At 39.7% G+C, this 17,008-nt stretch overlaps 1 protein-coding gene across 1 annotated transcript in view; it reads right to left on the reverse strand.

Moving 5' to 3' along the window:
• Pde1c (phosphodiesterase 1C) overlaps positions 1–17,008 on the reverse strand; it is a 360,829-nt gene that overhangs the window by 129,277 nt on the left and 214,544 nt on the right. Inside the window, exons 4-8 of the mRNA XM_004626577.2 lie at positions 14,364–14,477; positions 10,027–10,209; positions 9,096–9,162; positions 5,625–5,741; positions 3,009–3,149 (exon numbers count right to left, since the gene is read on the reverse strand). Coding sequence (XP_004626634.1) covers positions 3,009–3,149; positions 5,625–5,741; positions 9,096–9,162; positions 10,027–10,209; positions 14,364–14,477 — 622 coding nt within the window. The remainder of the gene's footprint in view (positions 1–3,008; positions 3,150–5,624; positions 5,742–9,095; positions 9,163–10,026; positions 10,210–14,363; positions 14,478–17,008) is intronic.

Here is a 17,008-nt window from a genome sequence, read left to right on the forward strand (position 1 = left end):
GCAGAGACAAACCAACGTGCATTCAGTTATCTGATCTCTGAAAAAAAGAGGTCAAAAAATAGATGACAGAAAACATAGCCTCTTTAACAAATGGTGCTGGAAAAGCTGACTAGTCACATGCAGATGACTGAATCTAGGCTCCTGTCTCTCGCCAGGTGCTAAACTAAAATCAAAGCAGACCAAAGACCCAAATGTTCAAACAGAATCACATGACCTGCTGGAAGATACAATATGGAAAACTGTTGAACAAAGGCATGAGCAGGGATGCTGAACAGAGCTCTACCTGTGCAGGAAATAATAGCTTCAAGAGCCAACAAATGGAATCATGTCAAGTTAAAAAGTTTCTGCACAGCAAAGGAAATAAACAAGGGTAAAGAAGTAAACTACATAATAGAAACAGAATTTTGGCAGCTATTCCTTGGACAGAGGATTAATATCTAGAATATATAAGGAACTAAAATAAATTAGAAGCCCCTCCCCCAAGAATAAAAGACACAATTTAAAAAACTGGCAGCTGAAATGAATAATTTCTCAGAAGTACAAGTGACCAACGCTCAACATGTCTGGCCATTATAGTAATGCAAATTATAACATGGAGATTCCATCATAATCCAGAAAAATGACTATCTCCAATAAATTAAATAATAACAATCGAGAGTCTGCAAGACAACTCAGTGGACTAAGTGCCTGCTGAGGCAGGCTTAGGGACTGGGTTCTAGCCCCACCACCACATGCTGTGTTGCCCCACCCCAAGGCATGCTGAGCCACTGAGATGGGGTATGGTGGTACATGCATGTAATCCCAGCTCTGGGGAGGCCAAAAACATGAGGATCACTATGAGTCCAAGCTGCACAGTGAGACTCTGTACCAAATACTAATAAATAAATAAGTAAATAAGCAAGCAAGCAAGCAAGCTGGAGAGGTTTCAGGGAAAATGGAATCATTCTTCCTTGCTTATGGAAATATAAACTAGCATATCTGTCATGGAAAACAGTATGGAGATTCCTTAAAAATCTATGAAGACAAATTCCATTTGATTCAGTTATTCTATGTATCTTCCCATAACAGGTTCTTTTTGTTTGTTTGTTTTGTTTTTTTATTTTAGGGAGGGGTCTACAGGGTGTTCAGGGTCTCACTACTAGATCAGACTCATAGTGATCTTCCTGCTTACAGCCTCCCAAAAGCTAGGATTACAGGCGTGCACCACCACACCTAATCTCAGTTGCTGTCTCAGCGTGCCCGCGGGTAGGACCAGCATGGCAGGCCTGGGAATTGAATCCCTGCACCCCTGTACCTACTTGCAGGCACTTTAACCCAATGAGCTATTTGGCTGGTCCTCATTTTCTTTATCAAATGAAACAAGATCTCTTCTAGTATTTATATAATTAAAAAAAATTTTCCATAATATTTTAAGAAGTCAGCTTTATAATAAGAACTAAAAAATGATAATTGCTTTCGGGTAAATCTTCCAGCGCTTTAATAACAATTCCTGATAATCGTGCTTCTTTTATGAGGCAGACAGGGTACTTAAGTTTCTAATACTTTATTCCTGTCAAAGCCCTTGTATAAGGTGGACTATTTTTCACTATTTTACAAATGAGAAATTCTCAGCTCAAAGGCACAAGTAATTTATCACAGATCTCAAAAATCTAATAAGTAATTAAGGAGGGATTTAGACCTTCTATATCTAGCTCCAAAGCCCATACTCCTCCCACTGCCTTATACATTTCATTCAGTGACATATTAAAATTAAATTGAGTCATTCAACATGTCCTAGAAGAAAAGATAACAGATGTGTCTCGGGTTTCTGGCTAATTGATAACTATGCCCAAGGAACATCTATCTTGATGACAATTCTGAAGGGGATTTCAAAGTAAAAAGCCATGGGGATCTGTTTCTGTCACTAGTAGATACACCTTTTAAAATTAATTCAGGGCCAGGGAGATAGCTCAGTAGAATAACAGCTTGCCTGGCAAGCACAAAGGCCTGAGTTCAATCCCAAGTTTCACAAAAAAAGGAAAAAAGAAAAGAAAAGAAAAGAAAAGAAAAGAAAAGAAAAGAAAAGAAAAGAAAAAAGAAAAGAAAAGAAAGAAAAAGAAAAAGTTTTGGGGCTGGGGATACAGCTCAGCAGTGTAAGCGCCTGCCCAGCAAGTGCAAGGTCTTGAGTCCAATCCCTGGTACCGCCAAAAAAATAAAAAGTAAAATAAAATAAAATTAATGCTTACAACCAGGCACAGAAGGCAAAGGGACAGCTAACCAAGTCGAGCAGGTCAATTAACCAAGTGGATTACAGAAGAGAGATCCCAAAACATCTAAACAGCTGGAGCATAACTAGCAAGAAAAATCTCAGGTGATTAGAAATAAAGCTTAACCCTCAGGTTGAACTTCTAGTGTTGATATAATTAAACACAAGAAGAGAACCCAAATGCTCACAAGAAAATATGCGCTGAGAACCCAAGTGCTCACAGGTAGGATGTGAACAGCCCCAGTGTCTGTAAAAAAAGACCCAAGCAGCAGTTTGAGTCAAAAGCTAACTTGTAATGTGGTTGTCAAGTCTGTGCCATATAACTTCTTTTCTTTTCTTTTCTTTTCTTTTCTTTTCTTTTCTTTTCTTTCTTTCTTTCTTTCTTTATTTATTTATTTTTGGTGGAACTCAGGTCCTTGCACTTGCTAGGGCAGCACTTATTCCACTGAGCACCTCCCCAGCCCCTATAATTTCAACATGTATGAATAGCACTGTTCCTGACCATAGGAAGGGGTCAATAAACCACCTCTCCATTTCTGGAAATACATTCTTAGTTCTAACAGCTGCATTTCAGCTGGTCACAATGCCAGTCACAGGTATCTATTTTATCAGTCCTGGATGGAGAACATATCAGAGGGGTTAGATGATTAGATGACCCCAGAGTGGGGAGCCACAGAATGGTGCACTCCTCACGGTTGAGCCTCCGAGTCAGAAATGTTTGCCACAGTTTTGGTGCAATCTGAGAGAACCTCTCTGTACTTACCGCTACTCCTGTCTTATAGAGTAGATAATGCACAGTCTGTGTGACGTCAGCAGCATGCATTAAATTATGGTAAGGGTTTTTATGCTTGCTGTATCCCACTTCCAGCGCCTCCACGAACGAGACAAGTGCAGAAATGGGGATCTGAAAGAGAGCGGCACATTTCACTGTTACTGTCAGGAAGAAGCAAAGTCTATGGCACTGCGACTGCTCCTTTCTGGGGACGTAAATTATCAGGAAAGGAAGTTACAACTCCTCATAGTTTTTATTTACATATAAAATAATGATTTTGGTGCGCATGCAGGGAAGTACATTATTGGTTTCTATGATGTCCTCATCTAGCCTTTCTCTTCCTCCACAGTCAGAAGCGGAAAGAAGATGCTGCACAGCACAACATGCAGTGTCAGAAACAATACTGACTGACACTGAAATAACCAATAATGATTTCCAGTTAGTGAAATCATTCACTATTTGCAGCACAAACACCAGTAGAATGAGACCTTCCCGACTGCAAGTTAACAATAATATACTGCCGACTAATAAGCACAAGAACATAGCCTATTCCTATTCCTATTCCCATATACAACAGACTACCATGTTTTGCTTGGGTTTTGGTCTTTGATGGTTATCCTTTGCTCCTGCCCATAACCTCACTCTAGCCCTGAGGCCATATACCTACAGCCAAGACCCAGTCTGCAGAAAGCCAGCACTGCCTTTAATACTGGTAGCAGCTTGTGTGTGTTTTGTAATAATTCAATTCAACAGTCTTGTGTACTTTGTTTTCCCATAAAGAAATAAGATGTGGGCCATAGTATATAATCATTTATTTCTCAAAACATAAAAGACTGAGTCTTTGCAAAAAATAAACAACTCAGGATAATTTTCCCAACTGTCTTACTTGCTATTCCACCTTAGATATGTCTAATATACTTGGCTTCCTATGTGGTAAAATTTAAGAATTATTGTGAGATATATGTCCAGAATAAGCAGAACCTAGAAAATTCACTGTTACTGCACAGTTTACAGTAAAGTAGGGGACTTTTGACATTAGAAGGTATCATTCCAGAGACTACCATATTAGAAAGAAAAACTTAGGAAAATGTGATTATAGCACATCCAAGACTCGATAATTCTATAATTCTTTTCTGCATTCTTCTATGCTTACCATTTGTGGAATTCTAAAATTTTAAATTTAGCTATTAAGAAATGAACTCATCATTAGTTTTTAAGATGAAGATCCTAGCTAGATACGGTGGCACATATCTACTAATCTCAGTGCTTTGGGAGACTGAGGTAGGAGCCTTCCAGGGTTCAGCCTAGGCTGGGACATTTAAGGAGACTCTGTTTCAAAATACTAAGTATAAAAAGGAGTAGGGCTGTAGCTCAATGCAAAAGCCCCAGGATCAATCTCTCGCATTCCACAAAAGGAACCTCAGGCTGTTGAGTTGTCCTTTGAAGAGGAATGAGCCAGTGCAAAGCTAAGCAAAATTCTGCATAAGAACAGAGCCTTTTCCTCCCTAAGGAAAGGGTTTCCTGCATCCTCCGGCCTTTCATGAAGGTTTCTGACACAAAACAAATGAAGGACCCAAGGGCCACTGCTATGAAGTATTCATGGATGTGAAAGAAATACACTCACTATGCAGCCTTTAGGATAGTGATGAAGAACCACACTACCCAGAGCAATCGGTGTGCTGCACAGATGAGTGCATGTGCCAGGGGCTCATCCATCAGAGGCAGAAAGCCTAAAGTGCTCAACCGGCACGATGCTGGCCCATGAATGGGCAGCTTTCCTCGAGAACCTGGCCTGACCTCCGAAGTTCAGGATATGCAAGAGCTGAATGCCGGAGACACTTTATGGTCTTTATGTAAAGTGAGGAATTAATTTGAAGCACAATAAGCTGGGAAACAGCAATGGTCTGTCGCTGTTGTTAAGTGAGAGTATTTGCTGAGTGAGCCAACAGCTGGGAAAGAAGTTTCCAGAGGCACAGAGGCTCACTTTGTCTCCATTACCACCTCTCGGACAGCAGTGGTCAATAGCACAATGTGATGCTGAAGCAAGGCTGTGGGCAGTGCCTTCCAGGAAGCAGTCACTGCAGGCTCTGGGCTCTAATTCCAGGGAAACTGCGATCCAAATGAGCTCTTCCCTCTCCTTGTCAGTGAGACACCCCAGCCACGGAGTGAATGAAAGCCTCAAGAACAAATGCACAGCCACAGAAGAGCCGTAAAACAGACTTTCTAAGTAACCTGGAGCAGTTTTTGGTCGACAGAGAAGGACTGGACCAAGTCTCTTTAAACTGGGATTCTCAAATGTGGTGTGGTAGTGCACACTGGAAATCCCTAGACTCTGGGAGGCTGACGCAGAATGACTGCAAGTTTGAGTCCAGCCTGGACAACTGAGCAAGATCCTGTGTTACAATGAAAGCAAAAAAAGGCTGGGGATGTAGCTCAGTGTGAAGGTCCTGGACTCAATCTCTAGTCCCACACAGAAACAAACAGAGAGGTAGGTAGGTAGGAAGGTAGGGAGGTAGATCGTAGGTAGATGCTCTTTGACTTACTCCCAAATCACGTAAGGATGGACAAATGTGTACTGCTAACTTATCTTTTTAATGAGCTACTGACCTTAAAACGGCTGATTAGATCATAGCGTGTAAGTAATTCATAGAAAATGAACTTCAGTGCATGATCCCCACTGGCTTCGTTGAGGGAAAAGACATCGAAGGACCAATTGTCCACGTCCTGCAGGACAGGGCAGGAAGAAGGAATGTGTTAGCTTGCAGTCACATACCTAACAATTATCACCTCACTTTTTGTGAGCCTCACTTTTGTAAGACTCACTTTTTGTGAGTCTTTGCGATTGTACAGCGCAAGACTTCAACACATTTTCCATCCTCAAATGTTTTGTTTTCCAGTCTTAGAGTCCCACATAGCATTTGCTACTAAAATCTGATTTTTATCATAGCTAGACAGTACACGATTTCTATCTTATATTGGCTTTTAGCCAATGTCAATAACCCCACTAGAAGGCCACAACATGACACTGTAGGCTCTAGAAACTTGTGCTGAGACCCAGGCATCATTTGCTAAATTTCCAGGTGGGCCTAGAAAGAGAAGCAGCAAAGCCACTTAATAACTATTGGAGACCTGAAGCTTTACCTTGGCTACCATAACTGGTACTAAAATGAGTCAGAGCCATTGTCAGATCCTCTGTCCTGAGAAAAAGACCACTGACAACTCAATGCTTTGTCATATCTGGCAATTTTTAACCTTATTTTCCAGCATGTAGAAAAGTAAATCTCTCTCCCAGTGGAAGTAAAGACATTATCCTGATAAAAAGTTGAAATCTACTCTGGATATCAGTACTCCAAGAAGTAAGAGCGTGAATAAATACAGCAAGGTAGACATTCTCCTTGGCCCCTGTTTTATGGAAGCCGTAACTATAGTTATCAAATTTCATTGCTTTTCCAAATCATACAGGAGACTTACTGGAAAACCTTGTCTAGAGCTTAGGAGGGATGGAGACATAGGACTATCAGGAATCCTGGGCCCAGAATCTTGCACTATTAATAAGCACTCATTGAACTGCCTTAGCCATTCTTCTTCTTTAGGAAATCTCAGTGCTGAGGAGAAACAGTGAGAGCCTCTGGTAGCGCAGCCTGAGGGAGGCCTGAGTCTCCCCCTTCCTCCCACTTTACACCTGGAGCTTGTCCATAGTGTCACTTCCTGAGTCACAGACAGCTGCCCTTTGCAAGAGTACTTCCAGTAACCACACCCTAGAAGGTCAGAGGTAAAATACCTCGAAATAGAAGCTGATACTATTTTTTTTTAATTTTTTTTATTTATTTGAGAGAGAGAGAGAGAGAGAGAGAGAGAGAGAGAGAGAGAGTGGTGTGTGTGTGTGGCCAGCTCAGCCCACCAGGGGGCGGGGCTGGCTGGCATGTGGTGCTGGGGGATTGAACCGCAGTCCCTGATGCTTTGCCAAGCTTGTTCTAAGTAGGTGCTTTAGACCACTGAGCCATCTCTCCAGCCCAGAAGCTGATACTATTGACTGGGGAAAAATAAAAAGAATAAATTCAACCTAATTCAAACTTGGAGCTGAGTGGTGCTTAATTATTTTCTTCCTTCAATGTCATTTTATACCATTTGCTTGTATGAGCTGCAAAAGTTAGGGTGACAGTGGCATAATGGTTATTTTAGTGAATTATAGCCTCTCAGTCTTTAGGGAAATTTTCTGTAATACAAAAAAAAAAAAAAAAAACAGTAGTGATTCCTCTGGTAGCAAAGTGGAAATAACCTGTTTTCCAACAGGCTCTATTCAAAAAAAGAAAGAAAGGGGGAACCTATCACTGTATTCTCTCCAACTCACCACTGAACCACTGCAAAGAAAACAGGAGGTTGGGGAACTAGAAAAATTTAGCACGGTAAAAGCCTTTGGACTTTCCCAGTGGCCAGGGCCCAGAGCCAAGAGAAACATCAGTCTTCACCTTCATACACACATGAGGAACACATGCAGACAAGAGCAGTTAGTTCTTCCTCGTCTGAAGAGTTTAAGTGCCCTGCCTCTGAGAAAAACCTGCAAGCCACTGAGAATTTCTCTTCCTTAAGTATAAAATAACAAAGCTTGTATATCACAGGTTGTCCCCAGTTCTTGCTCAGCTCTCTCCCCTCACCAGTTACTCTGCATAGAAGAGGTTTCAATTTGGAAGCAACATTCTCACAAATGTCTCTGTGTCCCTATCCCGACCTTGACCTGTGTTTTTGTTCATGAGAAAGGAATCAATTGCAAATTAAAATCTTCCTGTAATGTTCTTAAAGCTTTCACTGAATACTTCAGGTTTAATTATAAAAATCAATGTAATTTCAGAGGAGATGTTATTAAATAGCTCTCATGGAGTGAGACCGTTGATTAAATGGGAAATATTGTAAGTTACACTGATGTGTTAGACATTAGAGTGCAGCTTAGGAAGGAGTGAGAGAAAACACATGGCCACTGATGTATCCTTTCTGTTTTTAGAGGAGTTGAGAAAAGACTGAAAATATAGGGACAGAAAAATGAGAAATGTGGATGCACCACAAACACACATACACACACACATGCACACACATAGATATCTGCATATGTATCACAAATTCACCTACTGAATACAACTGAGATAAGAAGAACTATGCATATATAATCAACATGGTCCTAGGGGTCTTTTTCTTTGTGTTAAATTAATTAAGAAGTAGTATTGCCCCCCAATTCCATGAACAACTAATTAGGCTTCTGGAAATATTATAGGTAATATTTTGTGAGGTTTCAGAGAAAGACAATGGCTTCAGCAGAGGTCAGAATTCTATGACTTCCCTGAAAAAAATGGGCCAGCTCTGTGGTATACTTGATTAAAAGTCAACCAACCCAATGACCCTGGGCCCAAGGCCAGCCCCATCTGGGAATCCAGAGTCAAAGCATGTATAGGATGTGTGTAGCTGTCTCAGACATGTGGATTTGAATCAACAACTGCTTGGGAATAATTCTATAAGATTTAGGGTATTTGCAAATATTTGTAGGACTTCCCATGGAATACTTACCTCATTGTGAGTCTTTAGAAAACATGTGTAGGGAAGTATACAGATACACGGAAGGAACAAGGGTTTGGCGGACACACATTCATTAACAAAATACTACTCAGAGCTCATTGAGTATTATAAACTGCTATCAAGCATTAGCTTTATCTCTACTAATTTTTAAAATGTTACATCTTAGATTCTTCATTTATATAATGGATTTGGAGAATGTAGTCAGATAATGATAGAATTATACTCACCAAGGATCCTACTAGCAGTGAATACTTTTGTCAAAACATTTGATTTTTATGGCTAAAGTCAGGCAAACTTTACAAAGCTAGATCACTGAAAAAAACCAAGTAAGTCTAGTGGAACTAAAAGAACCAAAATTCATTCATAATATGAGTTAAAAAAAAAAACTAGAGAGATGAAAGAAAAAATAATTGGAAAAAATAACTTTAAAGGAAGCCTCTTATACTTCTAACAAATTTACTGATGATTTTTAAGGGGTGACATGCACCTTGTATAACCTGCTACTGGTATTACCTTCAATGCTTCAATAACAGCTGGGGGATAGCTCAGTCCAACCATGTTTGATGTCCGTCTATACATTCTGGCAAAGTCGGAAAGAGAAATGCAAAATGGTATCTTATAAAACAGGATTACAAATCCCAGACTTACACAAAACCATTAATGAATAATGAGAAATCAGAATGTTTGGGGACCCAAGCTATTTAAATTCCTTCTGTGACATTTCCAAAGTGACTCATGTGGTCTCAGTGTTAAATTCAAAACAAATTAAAGCAACCCCAAACACGTGAATCACTGGGGAAAAGTTAAAGTCTGTGTGCCCCAGGTTGAAAATTAAATTATTAAAATGGGTCATCTGTTCTGAGCAAAATAATTATACTACAGTAGACCCAGTATACATAAACCTGAATGAAGAACACCAGTGCCTGACCCATTTCAGAACTATTAAAAATAAGCAAGAAAATGTCCCATGTGAACTTGGAACTCACCACAGAATTTCAAAAACAAGCAATTGAGCACAATGGGAATTACAGGAAAAAAAATAAATGTATTTCTGTGGTAGAAGATAATTCAACTAAAAGGGCTAACAAAATTGAAGTGTCATGGGAACTCATACCCTTAAACTATCCTCCCTGAATCAGTTCTACATAGCCCTGTCCTATTCTGAATGTAGACACTCCACAAATTTCAAACGATGATGGAACAGATGATTTTCCTTCTAAAATAAGTAAGGAATAAACTCAAACTAAATCCTATCTGGTTAACAAAAAGAATTTAAGCAAAGGAAAAGGTTTCTCCTAACAATACTATAGAGGTTTAAATATAGTTTTGTCATTTCCCAGTAAAGACGCTTCCTTCTAGAATTTTCCATGCTTTTAAAGACATCAAAACCACGCTGACACATATGTTACAGCTATTGGCTCCCGTCACTGAATGGCATCTTTACCTCTCCACAAATATCCCAGCCTGAACCGCATGGACAATGCTCTTGAACCTCGGCTTCTCCTCACTCCTCCTGAGCATCATCCCCATCTGCCGTGTGAAGGTGGAGGCCAGCCAGTCTCGGACCTCAGAAGGCACAGCATCTGACTGAATGTCACTGAGCTCATCTTCAGTATCCAGAAGTCGCCTGAGCAGAAGAAACATCACCAGGATTCTTAGACCAAAACGAAGTGAGAGCCCTCTCTTCATAACAACTACTCCTCCTCTACCCAGTGCACACACAGGCGCAAAGAAACCGAAGTCAGCTGACCACAACATCAGACAGCATCACTTTAACTTGACTACAATAGAATGTCACGGTTTGAATCTAGAATGAGCTCTGAAGGCTTGTTAACTCAAAGCTCTGTCCTTAGTCAGTGGCACTGTTGGAAGAAAACTCAAGGGTTGGGAATTAGTAGGAGACTTTCAGGCTATTAGGGACGTGCCCTTGGAAAGGACCATGGGCTTAACCCCTCTTCTTTCTCTCCCTTCTTTCCCAACCAGAGGTTGAGCAGCTTGGCTCCACCACCTGCTTCCACCATGACGTGCTGCTTTGTCGCAGGTTCAGAAGAAATAGGCATAATGGATTAGGCTTTTAAGGACCAGAGCTAAAGTAAATCTTTCCTCTATATAAGTTGATCACCACGGATATTTGTTACACGATGGAAATCCAACTAACACACTGAGCAAAGGAGCAAAGGGAGGAGTCAAACACACCCCACTTTAGTCTTGCTGGGCAACAAGAGTTTCCAGTATCCTTACTTCTTGAAGGCCAATAGAATTTTAGTGAAACTTAAAATTTTCCTTCAAAAATACTTTCCAAAGAGGCTTAAGTAATTTCATATATGCATCATGTGGTATTATTTTATTCTAAGATAATGAACACTTAAAGACCACACAACATATTACCCAACTTACAACAAACCAGTTATCTGACATAATGATTTTAATTAATGATAAACTGATATTCAGTCTGATTTAATAGAATATAAAAGAATGCATTTCTAAATTCAAACAAAATTTCAAAATGCAGTTTCTTGGAACAATGATTTAAGCTATTTAATCTATTTATCAAATTTGTCATAAGTCAGACCACTAGAAAGGAACATAAAAGAGTTATGCTATAATAAAATCTAAAGTTGAATTTTATACTTACATTAAACCCTACTAAAAATGAAAAGTAAATCTGTGTGTGTGTGTGTGTGTGTGTGTGTGTGTGTGAGAGAGAGAGAGAGAGAGAGAGAGAGAGAGAGAGAGAGAGACAGAGACAGAGAGACAGAGATTCTTAAAATTTATAAATTGAGAGGAAGGGGTGTGAATATAACTTTTGGAAAGAAATGTGCTATAATTTAGATCTAAAATGTAACCAAAGGTCAGAGGGCAGGCCTGATCAGAAGGGTTAGGTCACTGGGACTGTGCTTTTAGAAGAGGGTGTTCTCAGACTCATTCTTTCTCCTTCTTTCTCTCTGTCTCTCTGTCTCTGCCGCTCTCTGTTTCTCTGTCTGTCTGTCTGTCTGTCTGTCTGTCTGTCTGTCTGTCTGTCTGTCTGCTTCCCTCCTTCCCAAACATGTGCTGAACATGATGTGCTCAGTAGTTTCCTCCAAAATGCCTTTCTACCATGCCTTGGAGACAGCCACCCTAGACCAGCACTCTGAACCGAAATAAAGCTCTCCTTCTTTAAGCTTCAGATTTTGGCTACTTTGTCTCAGTGACAGAAAAGGGACTAAGTCAGAAATTAGTAACCAGAGGTGGCCACTGCTGTGACTACCTAACCATGTGGTTTAGAAACCTTTGGGGGTGGTTCACAGGAAGAGTTTGGAAACCTTCGGGGTTTGTTCACAGGAAGAGTTTGGGAACTTTTGAAGACATGGGCTAAAGAAGCCATAGAATATTTGGAGAAATGGATGATGTGTGATTCTGGTCGGTGTTCAAAATACCAGAAAACTGACAGGAATGTAGAGAGTAAAGGCTAAGCTCTGGAGCTTTCTGTTCGGAACAAGGATTCCTGGCAGTTGAGCTAGAGTCCAGCTGTGTTATGCTCCAGCAGAAATACTGTCAACATATCCTGAGATTCTGCAGGATGCTGAGATTATGGGCAGCTCACTAATCTAGATGAGGAAATTTCAAGGCAGTCCCATGTGGAAGCTGAGGGATGAGGACCACTGGCTGCCTTTAGCCAGATCTACAATGAGATGAGTGTCAAAAGTCAAAGCTGAATAATTGAAAAATAATTGGTGGTGGCCACAGAGGAAGCTCTTGTAAAGTTAGAGGTTAGGAAAACTTAGCTGCTAGAATCATTAGTATTAAAAAGAAGCCAAACACTTTGCATCAGGACAACAGAGAAGATGGCTTCCAGGCATCTCAGAAACTGGCCAGACTCATTCATGGGCTTAAGGATGTAAAAGAAGAAGACTTAGCTTTGAGAGGACAGATTCAGGGTGCATAGTTCATGCAGGATCACCTAAGAAGGTGAACCTCTAAACGCAACCATCCAAGGACTGAGGCTGTTGCAGCTACAGTCCTCAGGGCCAGGCCACTACTCAAGCTAGGAGACCTTCACATTACGCTTGGTTAGTTCTGGTTTTTCTTTCACGTAGAATGCAAGAGTTAAGGGATCACAGAGGTAGTTACCAAGGTTTCAAAAGATGACCTGGGAAGCCATCCAAAAATATATGATAGGGTCCTAGTCCCTGGTGGGTACTCCTGATCAGGGTGATGCAGGAAGATGTGAGAGTGGGGCCAAGGTGCTCTGGAGTCCTCAAAAATTTGAAGATATTAGGAATACGGATCATCTGCCTAGACAAGCTGCAGGAATTAATTGGAGCAAGTCCAAGAGAAAATGTATGTGGGCTGCCACTGACAATACCATAAACGTGCAGCTTTCTAAGCCCATTTGAGCTCATGTCTCACATACTATATCCTCAGTGCTGGACATGGAGCTACAGGATTTAATTTCTCCCTGCTGGTCCGAGTCTTCTTTTGGTCTGATTTGTGTCTTTTCCCCTAGTCCTCCCTTTTGAAAGTGAAATATTTATCTTGTTCCATTGTATGTTAAAAGTGTTTAATTTTCTTTTTATAGTTTTACATAAGCTCACCAGAATGTTCTGGTTTAGATCTAGACTCATCCCTGAGGCATAACCTGGCAGGGTACACCTCCTCCCCTAGCTCTTTCTCATAGCTGCCATGTTGGAAGCACTTTCTCTGTGGGGCCTTACCTTTGTGCATTTTCTGGTTTGGATCTGGTCTACCACTGACTAAACTCACTGAAACTGTGATGCAAAACAAACCTTTCTTTCTTTAAATTGTGGGTGTCGATGTTTTTCTACCAGCAGCAAGAAACTGACTACTACAAACTGTCATATCCAATTTCCTTAAATTAGAAACAAATCACATCATTACAAAAGCAATATCATCCTCAGGTTACAGCGAAACCTTCCATATTGGAAATGGGCAAAGGAAATGAAACAGAAATAATGGCAGAGAAGGCTTTTTGAATTAAAAAAACTTTCCTGTTCAACATTTCAACATTTTTCAAAAGAAAAAAACAAGTTTGTTACTTTGAAATACATTCTTAATACAAGGAACTACCTTAATCCTTTCAGATAATTCAACTGACTGAGAAAATCACTAACATACACATGCTCACTGAGAATACTGAGACACATGGTTCTGGAACATTTCGGAAGCCTCAAGGTATTTAAGGGCATTCTGAATTAAAATGAACACAAATTTTTAGACTGACCATATCAGTATGTAATAATTAATGAATCCTCTATCTGAGAAACTCTTACCCAAACTGTTAAGATTACTTTTTCTGTTACATGACCTCACTTCATTGTCCTAATGGTCATGGGAGATAAGTTTTATTAGCTTTTTTATAGATAAGGATGTACACAGGGGCTGTGACTTGTTCAAATCCATTCTATTTATTTATGGCAAGCTGTATTTCAAGCTGCTAATTTGAACTATACTTCTTAATTGCCTGGGGAGACAGCTTCAAAAGCTATTTTAAATAGCTCATGGTCTCTCTTCTGTGAGAAGGCCGAATTATAAAGAGCAAAGTAAAACATAGATTATAGGAAGCAGAGAGATAAATCTTTCTCAAATGGGAAGTGGACCAAGAGACGGGACAAGGTTGAGGAGGAAGAGGTAGGGGTTAAAAAAGGAATTAAAATATGTTATGTACATATACCAATTCTATGCAATGAATGTAAACATTATATACCACAAAGATAAAAATATGCTATTTAACAGAAAATGTAGCATCCATTTACTTATCTTTCTTGTCATTTTTTAGCTCACCTGGTTTCATCAATATATACAGATTCAAGCACTGTGGCTGCATATTCCAGATTCTTCTTAAGATCTACCACTGAAGCCTCCCCTCTCTCTAACTGTTTGACCAAAGACCGTAACCTAAGGGGAAGAAAAGATACGGTTTCATTAGATTTGTGGAAGTAAAGAATAATTGTACAATTAGGGGGACACATGTTTTATACTCATTAGCGATTCTTAATTGCCCCAATATATCTGAAAGGAAAATAATTGTGGACCAAATGAATAAGATATAAAATAAATAACACATTTTTCCCATTGTTACAAAAGAACAAATTTCTAAGCAGCCAGACCTAATTATTCCCTAAACTTTCTAGCCATTGTCTATCTCTGAGGTGCTAAACGATGAATGATTTTTTGTTTTCTTAAAATTATTATTATTATTATTATTTTGGCAGAACCAGGGATTGGACTCAGGCCCCCTTGCTTGCCAGGCAAGCACTTATTCCACTGAGCCATCTCCCCGGCCCCCGAATTTTATTTATTTTTGTATTAACTAGATACAGTAAAGTGTGGCCAGCAGCACTCTCACCCAGCACCTCTTAAAATTTTGCTGCCTTCTGGCACTTTGTCCAGCACTGGCCCTACAGAAAAGCAGACCACAGTCCAGGGATATTTCAAGACAGATAAGATTCAAACCACCACAACTGCCAGAGAAGATTGCCACATAACTAGATGAACGTAAACCATTTTACTGCATAGGAAGAATCCCTGTGGTAAGGAGAAGCATCCTATGCTTTTTAAAACAAGGATGGATGATAAGCAGAGGCATTCTAGGTAGTCCAGGAGAAATAATAAAACAAGTGTTCTTATTATAGGAACATTATGTACACAGAGGACTTAGTATATATGAGGGCAATAAAATGCCTGCAGATGTTCAAAGTACAATAACTGGGAACAGCGTAAGTGTCAGGGAGAGCTAGAGTTCAGAGAACTCTTTCAACTGTTTGACAGCCAGCAAAGATGAGTAGAAACTCTGAAAACAAACTTGGGTTGAATCCCACTTTACACCATAACACATATGCCATACTAAGTCAATATAATTTAACTTTTCTGAATGTAATCTATAAGATAGGAAGCTGATGACAAAATTCCACAGTTGACCTAAACATCAAACAAAGTTAATATAAAATACATTGTTGTTGTTGTTGTTGTTAGGTACCGGGGATCAAACTCAGTACCTTACACATACCAGGCAGGCACTTAGGCCACTGACCTTATCCTCAGCCTCACATTAATGTTTTTTTAAAAGGCAATTATTTTAATTATTATCATTGTTGTTCTTTGGTGACCTTGATCAACATGGTTAACAAAATGAAAATAATTCTGGCTGGACATTTAGACAACTGGTATCAAGTTAAGTCTTCATTTCCTCTTGGTTTATGTAATTTGTCCTCATCTTCCAAAATATCCTAAGTTTTCTTACACAGCAGAATGGTTTGACTTTTTGCAAGGCATAAACTACTCTTTTCCCAATGTTTATTAAAATGACCAAAAATAGTAAAAATTCTCGATCAACCTTAGCAAGTAGGCAAGGGAATGAATTATATGAAAATAATTTCTATGATTTAAAATACAGATGAGATTAGATTGAGGGGAATATCTAACCTGATTCATGGGGGAAAACGCAAACAAAATCAGCAGGTGTCTCTGAGGGCTTGGAGGTAAGGATCAGTCTTGTGAACCTCTGTGGGGAGTGTTCTGGATTTAAGAGGCTACACCAGCACCCAGGGCTAACCCAAAGGGCCCGCCAGTCACCTACACACCATGAACAGCCCATCCGCTACACAATGGGGAGAGGGCAGGAGCAAGCCCTCACTGCTATTCCAAATAAGGCTTGGATGTTCTTCAGCCAAATACATTTCTCACTCGGACTGCCTCCAATTCTGAGTCTCACCTCCAGAGGCCTGGCTATCTCTCAACTGTTAGGACTCTGGCCTGAGAAAGTAAAATGAGAGCAACTGAAACTTTGCAAAACTGTCCTCCTTCTGTTGGAATGGAGCTAGAAGATTCTACCGGGAATTTAACCTGGATCTCTGAAAAAACCACCTCCATTCTCCAAATATATGAGCAATAAGTATAAAGGAAGAAAAATATGGGAAATATGAGTAATGGATATAAGTTCTTATTTACCTATGACTGGGCTTCCACAGGAAATAAACAAACACAAGTGGTTTTAATTAAAATAAGTTTTCCTAGATTAAAAAAAGACCCATATAAACAGGTGAAAAGGGACCAAATAAAACCAGAAAAAAAAATAATGAAACATCTGACATATGCTGTTGCACGTTTTTATTCCAAAAAAAGAATTTTTAAGAAACTTGAAAAACTTTGGGAAAATAAAACATGTTGGTTTTAAAGTAACAAAAATTCAAGCTGGCCGTGGACACCTACCATGTCAAACACCAGCAAGCAAATGAACCACAGTACCAAGTATTGAGAACAATGTGGTATAATTGAAGATATTCACGCTTCTGTCTAATAGGGTTGCCAGGTACATGTGATAACAACAAAGATATTTCCAGGTATGGATAATTTCAGCATGTTACCATTCAATTATATTCCACAAAACAAAAACAAACCTCAAGGTATGCTCCAGCATAGGAATATAT

Source organism: Octodon degus, unplaced genomic scaffold (genome assembly GCF_000260255.1).
Source record: "Octodon degus isolate 3935 unplaced genomic scaffold, OctDeg1.0 scaffold00015, whole genome shotgun sequence".
Classification (NCBI taxonomy): domain Eukaryota; kingdom Metazoa; phylum Chordata; class Mammalia; order Rodentia; family Octodontidae; genus Octodon; species Octodon degus.